Source organism: Cibotium barometz, chromosome 17 (assembly GCF_041138505.1).
Source record: "Cibotium barometz isolate CiBa-2024 chromosome 17, ASM4113850v1, whole genome shotgun sequence".
Lineage (NCBI taxonomy): Eukaryota > Viridiplantae > Streptophyta > Polypodiopsida > Cyatheales > Cibotiaceae > Cibotium > Cibotium barometz.
This window is the reverse complement of record NC_141062.1, coordinates 11586654-11600713: the sequence shown is the minus strand read 5'-3', so window position 1 is coordinate 11600713 and position 14060 is coordinate 11586654. Positions and strand designations below refer to the sequence as shown.

At 43.8% G+C, this 14060-nt stretch overlaps 1 protein-coding gene across 9 annotated transcripts in view; it reads right to left on the bottom strand.

The window, feature by feature from the left end:
* Window positions 1–3856: 3856 nt before the first annotated feature.
* LOC147629675 (uncharacterized) overlaps window positions 3857–14060 on the bottom strand; it is a 45564-nt gene continuing 35360 nt past the window's right edge. For 8 of the 9 annotated variants that reach the window (XM_086811192.1, XM_086811197.1, XM_086811196.1 and 5 more), the window contains exon 17: window positions 3857–4278. In XM_086811192.1, coding sequence (XP_086667318.1) covers window positions 3984–4278 — 295 coding nt within the window. In that variant the 3' untranslated portion in view covers window positions 3857–3983. The remainder of the gene's footprint in view (window positions 4279–14060) is intronic. The other variant, XM_086811200.1, reaches the window with a different exon arrangement.

Sequence of the window (14060 nt, the reverse complement as noted above, 5' to 3'; positions counted from 1 at the left end):
TATCTCGTAAGGTATATATAGACTACCCTAATTGCTATATGCACCTCTGATACTACCTCCCAAGCCGGTTCCTCCAAGAACTGCCATCAATACAACAGTACTCGGTGACCATGCCCACCACAGATAGAAACCCAAGAACAAGAGATCTATGGGTCTTATGAACAATAAGACCCATATGAGTATTATGAACAAAAAGAACCATATGAGTAATAACATTATGATCCCTATGAATATCCTCAACATGCTTCACCCATAGAATACACCTCTCTATTTCGAAGTCGCGATGCAACAAAGAGTGAGAGACCTCAACAATATGGTACATAGGCCATCGATGTAGGCCCACACTCTATTACGGAGTGCCCTCACAAAGACCCTGCACCAAATCCCCTAAGCACCTAAGTGCTTCAAGTACTCCGAATCATGTGCCCAACCCGAATGTAATTCCTTATGAAGGCACATGCTATACATGAGGATTCAACCATGCTTACAAGTATTGTCTCAATAAAGTGACAATCATCCCCATTGGTAGAAGCATTTTTCTTTCACTTCGACGAGGCTTAACTTGTTGAGTGTACAAAGAGGACTTATTTACATAGTCTTTACACAGCCCCCCTTAATTCCATTAACAAGGCTCCAAGCCAAGAAGAGAGCCACAACCAAAAGAACATCTAAGGTTACCATTAAGTAGAAAGTCTAGGGTTCAACTTCAAAGCAAGTAGCCAAAGAGCCAAAGGCACAATAGACCTAGTGAGGGAACTATAAAGTTTGCCACATGCCTCAAACAAACCATTAACCATTCTTAAGAGTTCACAAAAAACCAATTCTAGAGCCTCTCCCTATGTAACCAATCCAACCAAGCCCCACATTGCTAGATGCAGTGAGGGATGACTCAATGGGAGGTGAAAGTTGGCCTTTCATGGGTCATCATAGACAACGTAACATTTGCTCTAAGGTGATCGGCGGGGCGATGACTTTATCTTGTCCCCTTGAGAGGTGCTGCCTTGTAAGGAAGGATCAATGCAAATACCTTACACATTCGTAAGTCCTAGCCCACCTCAAAGTGAGTATGCGCCCAGTGAGTGCAAATATTGCTATGCGGGACATAGCATGCCTCATAGCCTTCTTGTCCTTGTAGGTATGATTTCCGATAAGTTCTCTTTTTCAAGGAAATTAGTGACTTTGGAGAGACTTATCAAGTTGGATGAATGGGAATTTTAAGAGTCCATACAACTAAACCTGAACTCGAGGAGTAGGAGGACTAACCATGCCCCATTGAGCACTCTCCCTCCATAGTTCATCCATGCTCATGTCTTTAACTAGGACTCTAGATAGTGCTAGTTGAGCATCCTTGTGGTCGATGATACATCTCCTATCTCTTGGTTTGGGTGGATGACTTTTACATCATTGTCTCGCAAATGATATATTAAAGGAAAACATTAACATCCTTATCTCGTAGATTATCTATCAAATCTAATATTGCCTTTTGGTGGGCAACAGCACTCAGATCGAAGATGTGGTGCCTAGACCTATAGAGATGGTCATGAAGCCTCTTGCTCTTTAGACCAATCATGAATCAATCAATGAGTGATAAAGCATCTAGTCTTTCGCAAGTGATGCATCTCATATGGACATACTTGGTTCTAGCAAGGGCGAGAATCCCACTATGAAAGTGTGTCTCAAGACCTCGTAACTGGCCTTTTCAAGTGGGTTTAGAGACCTAAAACACTGGCATGCTTTACTTTTAAGCCAAAGTCCGAATGAGCATATCTTGGTGGGATCATTAATCCCCCATGGCCTCGCAAATTCGATCTAGCTGCTCTAGGTACTGAATGAGATCTCTAATTCCATCAAATTTGGTCTCATGATCCTCAAGAGGTGGATTGGCTTGGTTTTGCCCAACTCTGAGTCTCTAGGTGCCATGTTGGTTGCAACCCCCCTTCCCATTTTGAATTCCATTCTCAGCATGTCTTCTGCATATTCACATAGCGGGAGAACATAAGGAGGTGGTTGCACCATACCCTCTATTCCAAGGTATAGGATATCTTTCTCTATAGGGTTGGGTTATGTGGTTTCCAATGGCACTTATCCTCTGCCAATGTAGCCTTGAGACTACAGGCTCAGCCACGTTGAGGACACATACTATGAATGCTCGTGTGGATATCTTTGTGTCAGGAGGTATTCCCTGACATTGGCTCCTTACCCCTTTCTGTGTTCCCTGTTCCTTGTCCAAAAAGGGAGAAGAACTAGAGCTAGATTACATGGTAATGACACTTCTATAGTGGGCTCTTGTAGAAAGCGGGCCTTATGCTTGCACTGTGTATGCTTGATGTTGCATACATTATGGAACATTTGTCCCTGGTGATATAACAAAAGAGATATAATTTACTGATTATCGTAACTATGGTTGTTAAACTGTTTGGATCATGGTCAGCTTGGGATAACCTAGATCGGGACCAACGCCACATTTTTGAAATATTGTGGCATCTGACATGGTTTGATTTCTTCTTATGGGAGCAAACCTTGAGGTTCCTAGTCCCACTTCCGCTCCTTTCATTAGGGTTGTGCCAAAAAATAGGATGATTGGAGGCTTCTTCATAAAAGTAAAGGTGCTATTTACAGAGCCTTTGAGAGTTTATAGGTCCATAGAGGCACTTGTTTCTACAAGTTTTGTTGTTCCTTCACTCACGTCTATGTTTCGTTGGCTCATATCTTCCTAAAGCTCCTCGCTTGAGGTACACCCCATTGTGTTAATGTCTTCTTTTGTGATTTGTGGGATAAAATATTGATAGTGATCAAAATTAGTCGCACCTTGTCCTTGGTGTTATACAAAGTTGCCACCCTTAGTCCGTGCCAAAGTTCCTCTATGACAAAATTTGACGAGATTTTGTTTGAGAGCGTTTAACAGCTCCCATGTGTACACTATTTAGAAATTAGAAACTCCCCCTACAAATGAGGAGCTACATACTAGAAACTTCTCTAGTTCTCAGTACTAGGACTTACTTCCTATTAGGAAGCACCAGGAACAAAGAACTCCGTGTGAGGAAGTACTAGGAACTAGGAACCTCCAAACCACCACAAACTAGGAACTTGGAAATGGGAACCGGTAACTTCCACCTCGAGTAAGGACCCTTTAACTTTCAAGGGTATGTAGAAGTGGAAATCAACAAGAATTTGTATTAAAGCTAACTTTAACAGAGTAAATACCCAAAAATCTTAATCACATAAAAGGCTCTAACTTTCAAGAATATGCAGTAGTTTCTAGAACTGGTCATATAGCCAACCAATTGTTTGACATTTTGGTATGGCGAGCATGTGCACACTTCAACCACGTCATTTGCAAATTGTACAGAGTTGCTTTCAGTAAATGATCACGCCATTAGAAATCAAACAATACTCCATACACGAAAAAATTCGCCTAGTATGATACAGCAGGTTTTAGAATTGTTTTCTTACTATATGTACCATCAATCATGTTTCATGTTTTCCACAAACAGAGCTCAAGCAGTAAACCAAATTAACAAGAATTTGGAGCTGTAACAAGAACTAGATCTCCCTAGTTCCTGTAGAGTTCAGCTAGTTTCTTGTGCTCTTGATCCTGGGGAGAGAAAAGAAATGGAGTTTAGGGAGTTCTTCATATGGAGCAGATGAAGGCTCTAAAACAAAAAATCTAGCTACACTGGCACAAACAACAGCTATATGATTCCTATATTAATAGCAGACTTGTGATTTATACTACTTTTCGTGTCCTCACAGCATGAAGGCCACCTTAGCTCAGAGGAAACCAATTTAATGACATCCACACTACATTTTTTTCACACAGCTACAATACATCAATTTAAATTCTGACAGCAACATCTTTAACAAAAAGAGGAAACGGCATTTTTTCTTCACCTTTCTCCATAACAAGCTCATCATATTTACAACATAAATCAGCTTGTGTTGCATCTGATTTGCTGTACAAATTGAGTAGACTAATATATTAATCAATATCTGGGGACAGGCAGAGCTGGAGGAGTGCCTGCAGGTATACATGATACACCTGAGTCACCAGCTATTATACAAAGTGATTCAGCTTCTCGTAATGCAGCTTCAAGGTTGATTTGTCCACTTAGTCCATTTATAAATTTCAGTAAAGTATCGAAATCCATCTGCTCTTCTACAATTTTCCTCCGATATTTCTTAAGCAATGCCACACACATGTACAGATGGAAGTGCTCTGTGAGGTAGTGAGTCCAGAAAACCTCCCAGAGTCGCATGACATTTTCATATTCAAACTCCCTGGCATGAAGAAAACCCTACATTAAAAAACATGTAACAACAATCTATTGGAGTTGCACATACTGCTAGCTGGCTAGGACAAACACAAAACAAAATCTTCAAAAAAAATACATTGCATGAGTCTGTAGATTAACCAAATGTGTATTCTGCTACTTTTGTAGCGAGACCCCCAAAATCACTTTTCTGTCCCTCATAACACACTACCAAAAGTATAGGCATGAAAAATTTAGCAGTTTCCTAAAACAGCATCCAAAGGGACAAGAACTTGACAGACATTCTCGTGTATTAATTAGTGCTCCCTTTCCTCAGCAAAGAAAACCATGGATGACTTTCACAATACCTATTTCCAACCATCTCCTCTGCCAATCTGGTAAATATGTTGATACTTAAGGCTACTTCCACAAGAGACTGCATTCTAACTTTAGAGAACAGGGCAGTGGTTTCCCATTGGGATCTTCACAATAGTCGAGGTGTCAATTTGTGAATAGAGCTGGAGCCCCCCCCTGCGCGACTGCACCCCCCCCCCCCTTGCCTCGCTCCAGCGTCCCCCTGCTCCTGTGTGCAGGCCCCCTTCCATCGCCTCCCCCCACCCCCCGGCCACCTGCGCCCCTCCCTCTCCACCTTCGCTTCTGCCTCCCACTCCCGCTTCGCTGCTGTCCCTCCCTCGCCTTTGCCCCCCCTTGCCTCAGCTTTGTTCCTTTTCCACCTCAGCCCCGGCCAGTGACTCCCTCGCCTCAGCTTTGCCTAGGCCATCACTTCCTTTCTCCTCGCTGCCTGCTTTCCTCGCCCTCCCTGCGCAGCCCACCAGGCTTGTTAGCCTTTGGCCTCCGAGAAGTCCTGGTGTGAACAGCCTTACACACAAGCACTTTTTACCCTGTGCTAGCAGGGGTTTTTTCCCATGTGAACACACACTAGTGTGTTGGGCACACTTAGCCCTAGGCTTATTAGTACTTTGTACTTCACTTTGATATCATTATTGAGAGTACTTCCAGCATACGACTTCTCTCACGTTTCTCTGTGGATGTGCTGTCATTGTGTGTATGGAGGCAAGCTCCCTCACCCAACATTGCTATCAGAGCCTCTGTACGGATCTGTGCATTTGCCCTCATACGGATCTGCAGCACACACACTGGTCGCCGTTCAGATCTGCAGCCAACAGCCACCTCCTGCAGACCTGCAGCAGCAGCCAACAGCCGCCTGTGCCGCCACGAAAACTGCCATCGCCGCCTGCTCCTTTGTACCGCCTACTGCAAACGCTTCGCCCAGCATCTAATTTGAAAACCCCCAAATCAATTTTTCGATTTGGGGATTTCCACCTCCACTGCCATAGCAGCACCCATCCGCCGGATGAGCTGCCAGCTCCGCCCGCTGGTGCCACCATTGCAAAGCCAATTTTTCAGACCAAAGATTTTTGCACAGCCATGTTCCTTGTCGTTTCCCGAGTCTCTCAAGCTGACGAACTCCAGAATCAGAGCCCGTTTTGGCCATCAAAAACCCTCTGCAAATTTTCAGCTTCTCCAAAAACAGAACTGAACCGAACCCTGGGTTAAATCCGGCATTCATTGTGCTCTCTCTCAGCGCACTCGGCATCGAAATACAACATTCTGACACCCATCTTTGGGGTCTGTTTTGGTCGTCAAGCTCTATTCAGATAACTTTTATATCCCTACACACTGTCATCTCAATACATTTGCAGGTCCTTGTTTGTTGGAATCAGTCAAGACCACTACACTTGGAGGATTGAGCTATGGAGGATGAAAGGAATCCATGGCAACTGTACGTGTAGAGAAAGGAAGAAAAGAAGAGGACAGCAAAAGTGAGGCGGTGATTGCACGGCAAAACAGTGATTGATCAATATGTAAAATGAAAGTACAAGAGCCCTTTTATAGGATTGATTGAGCCGTATTAAAGGCCGCCTAAATCACAAGAGATAGCATCGTGGCTGACATCCTGCTTAGCTAGCCAAAGGCGAACTACGCCAGGAGGAATAATATGTTAAGATCTAACATACCCCCCTTCGGGTCATGTGTGGCTACCTAGAAACAGGCAGTGTGTAATCCCAAAAACTAATATAGAGGGAAGGTCTTACCTCAGTAGAGGCAGTGTCTAGTCCCATACAAAATGCTGAATGGAGAGGATAGCAGTATCTGAAGCCAGAACATGGCATGTTCTACCATCGGACACAGAGGTTCAAAGGTTGAGCATGATCAGAGGTCCAATCTGCATGGCTCAGAGGCTCATCAATAGTAAGCATGGCTCAAAGGCAGATAGACATGATTCAGAGACCCATACCCAAAACATGGTCCTTGGACTCAACTTAGAGGCCATGGGAGCTGGTTACATTACTCCCCTGAATAAAATCCATACCCAAAACACACTAAGAAGAAATACATATCATTTCGGAGTCGGAACCTGGGCAAAGTACCCCACACAAATTATTGAGAAAATAAAAAAGGGCTTTAGAGAGCGTAGTCATCCCACTGTTCATCACTATCAAGAGCCAGTGAGTCAACAGCAAGGCATCATTGTTCATTGTTGAGGGCTCTGGATCATCATCTGGGTCAGTATAAGAGGAAGTGGCTACCAACTTAGCATGATCTGTTTCTTGTTGTTTGCCCTTCTTCTTGTAGCATTCGTTGATAGTGTGGCCAAGCTTCCTCCAGTAGCTGCATCTCTTGGGATTGTTTTTGCTGAAGAAAGTGCCTATGGGTAAGTCGTCACACTAGTGCCGGTCTTCTTCCATAAGAAAAGCGATCATTTCTTCACACGACATTTCTCTCCCAATTTTTAAAGCTGTGACAGTCTCTCTGTATTCCATAAGGCTAGGCTATTCAAGAGGATGGCCTTCTTGTCATCGTTGTCCGGTGGACACGTCAAGGTAGTGAGCTGCTGAAATAGGAGGCTGAGGGAGTCCAGGTGTTGTTTGATAGTGATAGCTCATGCTGTACAGTTGCATTTTCAAGAAGAGTTTGGAATTACTTGTCGATTATCCCATACCTCTTTGGCAGTTTTGGTTAAGTAAAGATGATGCAGGAGATTATCTGATAAGCCAAGACCTATTATCACCAATGCACTCTCATTGTTTTCCATCCAAGCTGCATGAGTGGTATCGCTACGGACTTGCTCAAGCTCTTCGGTGGTAACAGTCTTCCCCACACCTTTACGCATGAGAAGGAGCTGCATCTTTGTTTTCCACAAGGCGAATCCGGTACCGGAGAACAACTCGATGGAGATGCCATATTTGATAATGCCGATCAAAGCCATTGATCTGCTTTCTACTACAAACAAAATCCGACAGCTGATCCAAACAGCTGACTCCGATAGCTGAGTCAGAGAGCTGAATCAGCCCGCTGACTCTGTAGTTCGGAAGATGACGTGGCATCAGCAGGTCGAAAGCTGACGTGGCATCAGCAGGTCGGAAGCTGACGTGGCATCAGCAGATCGGAAGCTGCAGAACGAAATTGGTAGGTCGGAATATGTTGAGAATGGAATCAGCAGTGCATTAGTAGTAGCAGCCTTGATGTGGCACAGACGACAGGTCACAGTCGTGGTTGCTCTGCTCTTGAAGTGGCGATGGAGAAGCTTGATAACATGCAGATGTCGGACAGGACATCGACAATGGGCAGAAGCAGATGGTCGGCGACTGAGTGTCTGTGGCGGGAGCTGCACGAGCTTGGAAGTGCGAACTATGGTGAGTTGGAGGAGGAGAGGGTCGTGAGATGATGTGTGACGTAGTTGCATTATGTAGCGGCAGTTGCAGGAGAGGAGCCGAACATCAAATAACACAAGCGTCAGCAAATGTTTATGCGAACAGAGCACTTACGGACATCATCACCAGCAGTTAAGTGTGTCGATGATGCAGGATGTAGGGTGTTGCAGCACACACAACCCACGGTAGCATAGGTGCACTGGACGCCAGAGAGAATGCAACAAACTAAGAGTTAACGTTGCTCTGATACCAACTGTTGGAATCAGTCAAGACCACTACACTTGACGATTGAGCTATGGAGGATGAAAGGAATCCATGGCAACTGTACGTGTAGAGAAAGGAAGAAAAGAAGAGGATAACAAAAGTGAGGCGGTGATTGCATAGCGACACAGTGATTGATCAATATCTAAAATGAAAGTACAAGAGCCCTTTTATAGGCTTGAAGGCTTGACTGAGCCGTATTAAAGGCCGCCTAAATCACAAGAGATAGCACCATGGCTGACATCACTGCTTAGCTAACTAAAGGTGAACTACGCCAAGAGGTACAATATGTTAAGATCTAACATTGTCATCAGTGAATCATCGGGCATTACAAAAGCCTGCCTTTCAGTGGACATTGAGGGTATGCAGTGCATTGTGCAACGAGCATGGGACAGATTGTCAATTACCTTTGAGCTATGGCTAATAATGATGTATTTGAGATGCTCTCTGTCGAGGACAAGCTTGACGGGACTAATTATCCCATGTGGGCATATATGATGAAGCATGTACTGGTTGCAAAGAATTTGTGGGTGTATGTATCTGGTGTTGAGTTCAGGTCTGATGGTCCCGCATCTGCAGCTAGCACGTCAGGGGATCCACAGTTGGAACGAGTGATTCTGGTTCCAATGGAAGTGCACCCCCTGCACCTGTTCCTTCTACACAAGAACAACTCAAATGGGATGCTAAAGATGCGCAAGCTCATGCCTTGATTGCTCTCGTGTAAACGGCAAGTCATACCTCATATCCGTTCATCTACTTCTTCTAAACGTGTATGGGATATACTTGCCTTTTTATATCAGGTCCGCAATGAAGATTGTGTAGCTTACCTACGGAAAAAGCTTGACTTGGAGCATATGACTGAGGGTGATTCTATGGATGGATTTCTCACCCGTGTTAAGGATTTGCGAGAGCAATTAATCAATATTGATGAGGTGATACTTGACGGTTCACTTGTCTCTATGGTTCTCAATGGCTTGCTTGACTCCTATCAGGATTTGCTACCACTCTTCGCCTCTTGACAAAGAGAAATACAGATTTGTACACATTTGATGATTTGGTAGCTCTCTTACAGGAAGAGCAATCTCATTCCAACCGGAACAACATGATTGCTGCAAATCAACCTTTTGTTGCCTCCCATTAGGGCCAAGGAAAATCTAGGACTGGTTCTAGTGCTTAACCTAAGGGCAAAACACAAGCCCATTCAGATCCTCCTAAATCCAAAGAGGAGAAGACTAAGAAGAAGAAGAGATGCAACTATTGTCAGAAACCTGGGCATATAATTGAGGAATGCAAGAAGCGTAAAGAGAGAGAAAAAGAAGCAGCAGCAAGGTCTTACTGCAACTACATGTGACAATGCCGAGTTAGCAAATTTTGCACATGATGGCTATGCCTTAATAGTCACATGCAATGATTTGTCTACCTCTTGTTTGTCATTGTCGGATGTTGATTGGTATTTTGATTCAGGTGCTACAAAACACATCACTTCATGCAAGAAGCTATTTGCTACCTTGAGAGATGTACAGTCAGGTGATTCAGTTTTGTGTACTAACAATGCATCATATGCTATTAAAGGCATTGGCAATGTGGAGTTAGCATCATGGAATGGGAATACGTATACTCTTGCAGATACTTTGTATGTACCTCGAATTCGCAAGAATCTTATTTCTGTCTCAGCACTTGCAAAAGCTAGTCTCAAAATCCAATTTTTTGATCATTGGTGCTCCATTTATGATAGAACAGAATATGATGCGCTTATGCTATCTGGTACATTGCGCAATGGCCTTTACAAGCTTGACATGTATGACAGGAGTAGTGATTCTCATGATGATGCTATGGTTGCTTCCACATCACAGGTTATTCGTGACACTGAGCTATGGCATGCTCGGTTTGGTCACCTTAATTTTCCTTCTCTTATGGGTTTATAGCATCAGTCTATGGTTCATGAATTGCCACCTATGCAACTCCCACACAAGCAAGTAAGCAAGGGATGTATATTGGGAAAGATGCATTGCCAGTCCCTTCCAAAGGATAGCACTGTGCGAGCTACTCGGCCATTGCAGCTCGTACACAATGATTTATGTGGCCCTATGAGAGCATCATCTTTTACAGGACATCTGTACTTTATGACTTTCATTGATGGTTATAGTGGGTATATGGTTTGAAAGCTAAATTAGATGCATTTTCAACTTTCCATCAGTTTCTCCTTATGGCTGAAAATGCTTGCAGCCATAAATTCCTGACATTGCATACACATCGAGAGGGAGAATATTTCACATGATTTTACAGATTTTATGCAATCACATGGTATTTCTCATCAGTGTACTACTCCTTATACACCACAACAAAATGGTGTGGCTGAGCATTGTAATCGTACACTTATGGAAATGGCGAGATGTATGCTTAAAAGCAAGGATTTACCATCCAGATTTTGGCTTGAAGCAGTCATGTGTGCCAACTATGTGCTAAACCGATGTTCCATAAAAGCATTGAAATCTATGACAACTTACGAGGCTTGGAATGGCAGAATCCCTATAGTCACTCATATGCATGTTTTTGGATGTCTGGCTTACGTGCATATACCAACACAACAAAGACATAAACTTGAAGCAGAGGGATTGAAATGTATTTTTGTGGGGTATAGAAATGAGAGCAAGGGATACAGGCTATATGTACCTTCCACCAGGAAGATAATTGTGTCCACCAAAGATGTCATCTTTGATGAATATGCATCCCAACCTATGCTTTCATGTAGGCTACATCCATCCATTGATGCCCTAGATGTTTTTGATACATTGATGCCATTATTTGGTACAGGTGTTGAACCTGTTGAGCCTGCTTTGGCTCCAAATAAGCCTCCCATTGCTGTTGAAAATCAGCAATATCAGCAGCCCAACATTTTCCCTATTGCTCCAGATTTGCCACACTTTGATCAAGATGCCATGGGTGATGCATTGGTTGAAGAGGATGTAGCCATTCCTGACTCACAAAGAGTTTCCCGTTGGCTCATTGACACCTTGCGTGACAGCAAGCTGCCTACACTTATGCCAGGTCGTACACACACTCCCTCTCAACATGCATCTCATTTTGTTGACACAACCCTTGTTGCTACCGCATGTAATGAGGAGCCACTTTCTCATTTTGATGCATTGGAGAATGATAATTGGGTTACAGCCATGTGTTCGGAGTTGGCCTCCATTGACAAAAATGCTACATGGAGATTATGTGACTTGCCTGAGGCAAGCGTGCTATCAACACAAAGTGGATGTATGAATTGAAACGCGAGCCTGATGGCTCTATTGATCACTATAATGCCCAAAGAGAGGGCATTGACTATGATGAGACTTTTGCGCCTACTTCACATATGACCACCATACGCACTATTGTTGCATTGGTTGCGCATAAAGGTTGGAATGTGCATCAGTTGGATGTCAAAACTGCTTTCTAAATGGTGATTTGCAAGAAGAGGTTTCTGTATCACAACCTCCTCGCTTTGTTCAAAAAGGTGCAAAGCATAAAGTATGCAAATTGCGTAAAGCACTTTATGGCCTTAAACAAGCTCCTCGTGCTTGGTATCAAAAGATACATGCGTACTTGCTGTCTCATATTTGCAAAATAGCCCTACTGAGAGTACCCTCTATGTTCACAAACAAGGGGATGATTTCATAATCCTGAACCTTTATGTGGATGATTTGCTAGTGACAGATAAATGTAAATAACACAAGTCAAACTATGAATGAAATCCTAAATCCTAAGTCTTGATTCCTACAACAAAAGACTCAAGAGTCAAGACTCATCGTCGTCCTCACCCTCAGCCAGATCCATATCCTCATCTCCTCATCTGTATCATCAATATCATCAGCCTCATCCTCACTACTAGTGACACTCCCGCAAGACTCCTGAAATGCATCCTCATCAGGTGGAGGTGCATGCGAAGTACTGGCACCAGCTGAAGCTCCTGCCTCAGATCGTGTGCCGCGAGATGGAGCAGTGATTTCCTCGTAGAGCATGGTGTATATATCCCTCTCCTCCTGTGGAATATCGGATAGCTCATTGCACTTTCTGATGTCTATCTTGTTTGGGTTGACATGGCGGGGCTCTATGGGGTAGTCCTTTTGCTCAAGCAATCGTAGATTGCAGTGGCAAAAGACTAACCTCTCCAACTATGTTGTGGATAGTCTATTTCTCTTCTTGGTATGGAATAAGGCCCATGTACTCCAGTTTCTCTCACAAGGCCCGGAGCTACAATCCTGAGAGAGAACTCGCATAGCTATCCGTCTCTGAAAGAAAACAAGATAGACATCCTCAGTGCTCATATTATAGGAACATGCTTTAATTTTCTAATAACAAACTATTGGGGCTAAATCCGGAGTCTCGAGTCCCGAGTCCCAAGTCTTACCAAGTGAGGTGCCTCAATGCCGTATTTCTCCCACCAAGAAACTGGCTGCAACTGAGTCTCCTCTCTCTGGAGTGCGCGACCCAAAAACACCGCTTCGATTGCAGAATAGAAGATGTTCATCCTCCATCTTCAAGAGCAGATCATCGTCATCTCCCACACGCCTACTCATGTAGGCTGTCCATCCATCTTCTAATTCTCTGTTCACATACTACTCCTCACTCCTCCATAGAGGATGAAGGATATGGGCAACGGCATGGATGGGCTGTGAAACCAATCCCCAACGCTGGTTCCATATGCATTTCAGATCCTGGACCCTTTATAAAAAAATCCAAGAGTAACAGAGTTTAGAGAGAATGAAAACATAAAGTTATAAATATTCTTTAGCCATGGGCAATTGCTAAGAATGAGAACTGGCTGCAGACAATGCAGTACATCATAAGTCGAGAGCTTCTCCTATTTTGTCCATGAAATCATAAAGAAGGCCAATAGTGCTCCCCTCCATGTCTATCAATCGGAGGTTCATCGCCTTCACTAGGCTTGTTGCATCCTCCCACCAAGTATCTCTCATGACCATGCGAAAAAAAGCCAATGCCTTAGGATCATTCTTATCCTCCTATTGTTGCCACTCATGGCAAACAACTGTACGCAGCAAGCCATGTCGTACTCTAACAAGCCTCTCCAATACTATGAACATATAAGGTCATTGTTTGCCCTGTACATGCTCAAAACCTTGGGTCTCTTGCAGACAAAATTGACCATGCTTGATGCCATAGAGAAAATATGAGACACCCAAGGTAACTTCCCCACATCTTCAATCATGAGGTCCAGGCTATGTGTGGCACAAGGTGTCCAAACTATTGTGGAGAACTCCTCCTCAAGCATCCTCCCAATGGCCACACAGTTTGACCCATTATCTGTAATGACCTACACAATGTTGGCTGCACCTATTTCATTGATTGCCTAGCGTAAGTGAGACCATATAAATGCACCTTTAACCACAATCCCTGCAGTTGATGCATCTATGGCATGGAGAAACATGGTTCCTTTGCAAGAAGAAACCAAAATATTGTATACATTCCTTTTCTCACATCTGACCATCCATTGCAAAGCAAGATACATCCATACTTCTCCCATGTTGCCTTCAAAGGCTCCAGCTCTCTTGTCAAAGCTTCCTTCTCATAGCAAAGCTCCTTGCTACGCAATGTCTCATAGTTCGGACCCTCCCACTCACACCCAATGCAAGAGATGGCATGCATGGCTGACTTCCATCGAGGAGTTTGAGTGATATGAAAAGATAATGCACATTCCACAAACAACTTCGTGACCTCCCTAGTTGCCTCCTCCATAGCTGCCTTTTGCATGGCTGCTCTCATATCTCCTTGCTTGAATAGAGGAAGAGCACTTCTCTTAGCTGTT